We start from the raw sequence: 5,961 nt of genomic DNA on the forward strand, positions 1-5,961 counted from the left end.
AACACTTTATTTTTATATTTTCTCTAAGTGCACATTTTTCAAATTGAACATTTTCAAATGATCACTTCTAAGACAGTCTTGTGAAATCACAATATCCCATTTTAACTAGCTAGCCACTAACATTTTTTAACAAATCATGAATTACTTTGCACCATGTTTGTATAAATAATAACTCATGTAAAATACAAAAGTCAACTCTCAAATGTTTTAATAAATCATGTCACACTTTGAACTGGACACCAAATCTATTATCTGTTTCTTTGTCAGTTAGTGGGAAGCCTGGCATTGCATGCTGTTAACTAGTGTGTTGTACTCTGGTGTGTAACTTGACACTGCACCTCTGAGTGAGTCTTGCAGATGTGCATCAGTGAGGCGTGTTCTGTGTTTGTTCTTGATGAAGTTCATGTCAGAAAAGGCTGATTCACAAAGATAAGTTGAACCAAACAGGCTTGCAACCTTCATAGCTGCTGCGCATACACCACTGTACTTTTCTGTGTCAACAAGGCACCAAAAGTTTGGTGCAGCCTGGTGGGCTTTGAGGTGGAGGTCATTTTGCAGTGTTACAATTCCAATCTCCACCTGTTCAGCATCCAGGCTGAATGTTGCACTTAACTGCTCAGCAATGCATGATATGTCCATGTTCACGAAAGGATTAGAAATGAACGACACACATGGCTCAAGCTGATCCAGGTCACAAAACCTGTTCTCAAACTCTTGCCCAACTCTGTTTATGACCTGAGAGTACTTTTCTGCAACTTTGTCAAACGCCTCAGATGCAGAAGCATTGGCTTTCAGCACCATCTGCACAGAGGGAAAGTGCAGCACTTTTCTCTGTAAATGCCAGCTCACTGGTAAGTGCTGCTATTTGAGCTATTTTTAGAACAGGCCAGCGGGCGACTCATCTGGTCCTTACGGGCTACCCGGTGCCCGTGGGCACCGCATTGTTGACCCCTGCTTTAGGATGAAGTGGAGGGGCAGGTTCACTGCATTATCCACAGACCTGTTGGCTCTGTAGGCGAACTGCAGTGGGTCCAGGAGGGGGGCGGTGATGTCCTTGAGGTGGGGAAGAACCAAGCGCTCAAAAGACTTCATGACCACAGACGTCAGCGCCACCGGCCTGTAGTCATTAAGTCCTGTGATCCGTGGTTTCTTGGGGACAGGGGCGATGGTGGAGATCTTGAAGCTGGATGGCACGCAGCATAGCTCCAGAGAGGTGTTCAAGAGCTGCCGGCGCACATCCTCCTTTTGGATGGAGAGGGCAGGGCAGGAGGGGTCTGTGGAGTCCTTTGATGAAGTGCTGAGGTCGTTGGTGGTGGGAGGAGCAGAGCTGTGAGGAGCTGATGGCCGTTTGTGACGACAGTAATGTGTATTGAGGCCTTGGGAGAGAGTCCAGTCGTTCAGGGCCTGGGGGGCTTTGGGCTTATAGCTCGTAAGGGCCCTCAGCCCCCTCCACACGGCTGCAGAGTCATTGGAGCTGAACTGTTCCTGTAGACGGTTAGAGTACCCAGATTTTGCTTTTCCCACATCCCTGCTGAAGTGGTACTTCGCTTCTCTGTTGGTACTCTAGTCCCGGCTCCTCCGCACAGCCTCCTTCTCCTTGCGAAGCTGTCGGAGCTTGGGTGTGAACCAGGGCTTGTCGTTGCAAGCCCTGGTGCGCATTGGAATGATGCGCGCCTCATTGAACTGTATGTATGAGGTCACAGTGTCCATATACTCGTCCAGATTGTATGTGGCCGCTCCAATTGCCTCCCAGTTTGTCGTCTCCAACAGTTCCTCCACAACCTCAGCGGTGTACTTCTTTATTGTTCTCATAACAGGTTTAGCCAGTTTTAGTCTCTGTCTGTATGAAGGGATTGAGTGCACCATCACGTGATCTGATAGTCCGAGAGCAGCGCACGGGACTGCATGGTATGCCCTGCTTATTGTGGTGTAACAGTGATCCAAAGTGTTCTCTTCTCTGGTCGGGCATTTAATAAACTGTATATACTTGGGTAATTCCTGGCTCAAGTTTCCCTTGTTAAAGTCACTAAGCACGAGCTGAGCGTGCACTTGGCGGTATGTAGGCAGCCACCAGTATGAATGAAACGATCTCAAGCGGTGAGTAAAAAGTCTTACAGTGACTGAAGAGATATTCCAGAGGAGAGCGGTGTTGGGATATCACAGTCACGTCTGTACACCAGCTGTTGTTGATGAAGAAGCAGAATGCACTGCCTCTTGTTTTGCTGGAGAGGCCCGGGTCTCGGTCCGCGCGGAGAAGATGAAAGCCCTCCAGGTGAACTGCGCTGTCTGCAACACTCGCGCTCAGCCACGTCTCCGTGAAGCACAAAACACAAGACGAGGAAAAGTCCTTGTTTCTTCTCATCAGCAACGCAAGCTTGTCCATCTTGTTGGGAAGTGAGCGGGCGTTGGACAGAAAGATGCCAGTTAAAGGCGTGCGTAATCCCTGTCTGCAAAGACTGATGAGGGCTCCCGCTCGCCTTCCTGTTCGGCGTTGTTTTCCTCTTTTGGTCAAAAAAATGGACCAAATCCGCAGCTGACGCTAAAGTAACTGGTAAAAAGTCTGTAGGGGTGGTTGATCTAATGTTCAGTAGCTCTTCACGGGTCTAAGAGCACCAGGACACACAATTTACGCACAAAAACAGAGCACACGAGAGCACCGATGACTCGGCGCCATCATGTGCAATTTGAAGATGAGACAATTCTCACAACAGACCACAACTCTTTAACGCATCATAATTATCCCCTCAATTCCCCCCAAAATGGATTAACCCGCTGGAATAAAAAGACAATATAACATACATTCATAAACCTGGATGCAAATGAAAAAGTGCAATATATTTATCTGTACAGTAATCTATTTATTTATATATGCACCTTATTGCTTTTTTATCCTGCACTACGATGAGCTAATGCAACGAAATTTCATTCTTATCTGTACTGTAAAGTTCAAATTTGAACAGTACAATAATCATAGTTCCTTCAGCTGTGTGACACTTAATACATAACTTGCTATCTAATATATCCATTTTAAACAACTGTGACGGTGTGAAATACAGTCTATTCAATATGTTTAATTGACTCTGTTTATTTTTAATGCATCTAAATGATACAAATATCATTCTATGATGGGGTTTTTTTACAGGAAGAGTAAATGTAGATGTGAATGGTGTACAATGTCAAGTTGTTTATGGGTGTATTTACAATCTGTATCTTGTTTGCTATGTTAGTGCAAATACTTTGAAAATGTGCCCTTAAATCTTACTATACTTAACTGTCACCAGATTTTAAACAAATTAATGACTTCTAGTTGTAAAACTTTTAAAAACGTTCTTGTATTGCATATAGACAAAAAATATTCCAAAATGTCCAAATATTGGGAGAATTTTCTAAAGCAAATTTTGAATATGCAAATGAGTCATAACCTGTGATGATTTTACATTAATGAGAGAAAAAATTATTTTATTTTTTGTTTATCTGCTTTTTTGTACTGGTCAGAAGAGGGGAAGCCCTTGGTCGTCTGGGGCTCTGGCACTCCAAAAAGACAATTTATTTACTCTTTGGATTTGGCTCGCCTCTTCCTGTGGGTTTTAAGGGAATATCCAGAGGTTGACCCGATCATTCTTTCTGGTGAGTCTTTCACATGTGTGCTGCTTTGGAACAAATCCAAGTGCAAGGTAATTACTGTGTTCTTTTTCTGTTCCAGTTGGTGAGGAAAATGAAGTATCAATCAAAGAAGCAGCAGATGCAGTTGTGCATGCACTGGACTTTAAGGGTGAAGTGGTTGTATCCTTACAGGAAAATGTTACCTTTTGGGGAATTGTGCACATATTTAAGGACACTCAGGTATTTCACTATATTGTCCTTACAAACGCCAGCTAAGATAAAATAGTAGGTATCGGAATGGAAAACCGGTTCTTGCTTAGAACCGGTTCTTCAAACCATTCCCTTAATTATTTCTGTGAGCGAAAATGTTAACAGCCAGAAAAACGGCACCCAGACGGCAGAACGCTCCTATGTTTAACTACATTTTACAAAAAAAGATTGGAACAGCGCTAATTGCAATAATTGCAAAGTTGCTATTTTACCAAAAGGCTGAAATAGGAGCAATATGCTGAAACATTTTAACACACAATATACAATAACTGTAAAATAATGTTGTGGTTTTGAACCGCTACGATTTCATCCCAGCAGTAGTAATGCAGCATCATCTGCTGTAAAAATAACAGGTACTAACTAACACTGCCTATTATATTAGCACCATTTGCCTAATTGTCAAATCAGCTAGTACTTACTAATAAAATTTTTGGGGTAATCGTTCACAATCATCATTAGACAAGTAGACAAAAGGTTTTTGTTTTTTTCACTTTCAAGCATATATAAATCAGCTCGTTCTAGGTGGCTAGCAATGCAGCTAATGGAAGCAATCAGTTGAACCTTTAAATCTCTTTATAATGCATTCAAAAACCGCTAACAATACTACACGTATGTTTTGTAACCTGTATAATAACTAAGCTGTAGCAACATTGTTATTGTAAGAGCAAGCACGGAGGAACTATTTTTGTAGCGCAGTAACACATTGGCGTGCTACGGTATTACCCGTTAAAGCTAACCACGGCAAGATATAAGCTAGCTTTTACGACAACACGAATTGCGTGGCGTGTTACGGTATTACCCGTTAAAGCTAACCACTGCAAGAAATGAGCTGGCTTTTACGACTACACGAATTGTGTTTGAGTTTGTAAGGCACAACACTGCAATAGGACAATATACTGTACTGACTGAAAAACATGAATATCATTTTACTGTATCTGTAAAGTATTAGCCCACATTTCATGTTTGTCCATATGGCTTGTTTGGCTGGTTGTGTTTTGGGTTTTTTCATGGGGTTACTGTTTTCATTTCCTCTTATCCTTGGTTGATTGTTGATTGTTCCCTGACATGCCCTATTATGTCTTGCCTTATTAAACTTGTTTGCCTTATTTTTCCGTTCATAAATTACTGAATTAATGTAATGTTTACTAACAATGTTGTCATTTATCTCATATAATCTGTAATTTCCTTCACCATCACTCTGCAGTATGATACCAGTAAAGCAGATGGGCAGTTAAAAAAGACGGCCAGTAATGCAAAGTTGTGCAGCTATCGACCAGATTTTTGCTTCACACCCTTCCAACAAGGTCAGACTATGAGAGGTTGTTGTAAATCAGTCACTTTTAATGAAGGTTTCTGGCTTACTATTCTCTTGCCATTCTAGCACTCAAGGAGACATGTGATTGGTTTGTCGCCAACTATGATACAGCTCGCAAGTGAAAACAGTACCAAGTGGGGAAAAACAACTCAATCAGCAATCGGTTACAAGATGCTCAAACAGAAGTTGCCGAGAGCATGGTTTGCATTACTGAGTAAACTGGATGAAGAATCTCATCTGCAACATTCAACTATGAAGATTACTCTTATTTTTCCATCAGATGTGTATTGGTTTGTAACATTTTCACATTAAAAACGCCTTGGCAAACTAAAAATCTGCACGACCTCTCTGGGTGATTGGAACAAGAACAATACATGTATAAGGTGCTACACTACTGTTGCACTCCAGCAAAAGGATACATACAGAGAATATGAGAAAATGTGATTCTTCGAACCCCCACGTTTACATTAAAAAATAATTACATAATTTAACTATAATAATAATAAAGGCATATATTTATATAGCACTTTTCTTGACAAAATGTTTTACAGTAAACCCACCATTCATATACTCTACATTCACAAAACATGGTGGTAAGCCACTCTTGTAGCCAAAGCAACCTGACAGGTGCAGCATGGAAAAGTGTCTGCCAATTTAAACCTACAGCGTCTCTGACCACATCAAACATTAATTTGCATTCATACACCAGTGGCAGTGGGAGCAAGGCAGGTGAAGTGTTTTCCCCAAGGACACAACAGTAGTGACTGTGATTG

The 5,961-nt window shown here is 41.7% G+C and overlaps 1 protein-coding gene across 2 annotated transcripts in view; it reads left to right on the top strand.

Moving 5' to 3' along the window:
* The window catches only part of LOC133635226 (GDP-L-fucose synthase-like), a 45,188-nt gene extending 39,652 nt beyond the window's left edge, over positions 1 to 5,536 (top strand). For both annotated transcript variants that reach the window (XM_062028149.1, XM_062028150.1), the window contains exons 6-9: positions 3,496 to 3,627; positions 3,704 to 3,783; positions 5,078 to 5,177; positions 5,255 to 5,536. In XM_062028149.1, the coding sequence (XP_061884133.1) occupies positions 3,496 to 3,627; positions 3,704 to 3,783; positions 5,078 to 5,177; positions 5,255 to 5,310 (368 nt within the window). In that variant the 3' untranslated portion in view covers positions 5,311 to 5,536. The remainder of the gene's footprint in view (positions 1 to 3,495; positions 3,628 to 3,703; positions 3,784 to 5,077; positions 5,178 to 5,254) is intronic.
* The last annotated feature ends 425 nt before the right edge of the window (positions 5,537 to 5,961 follow it).

This window comes from Entelurus aequoreus, linkage group LG19 (genome assembly GCF_033978785.1).
Source record: "Entelurus aequoreus isolate RoL-2023_Sb linkage group LG19, RoL_Eaeq_v1.1, whole genome shotgun sequence".
In the NCBI taxonomy this organism is placed as follows: Eukaryota; Metazoa; Chordata; class Actinopteri; order Syngnathiformes; family Syngnathidae; genus Entelurus; species Entelurus aequoreus.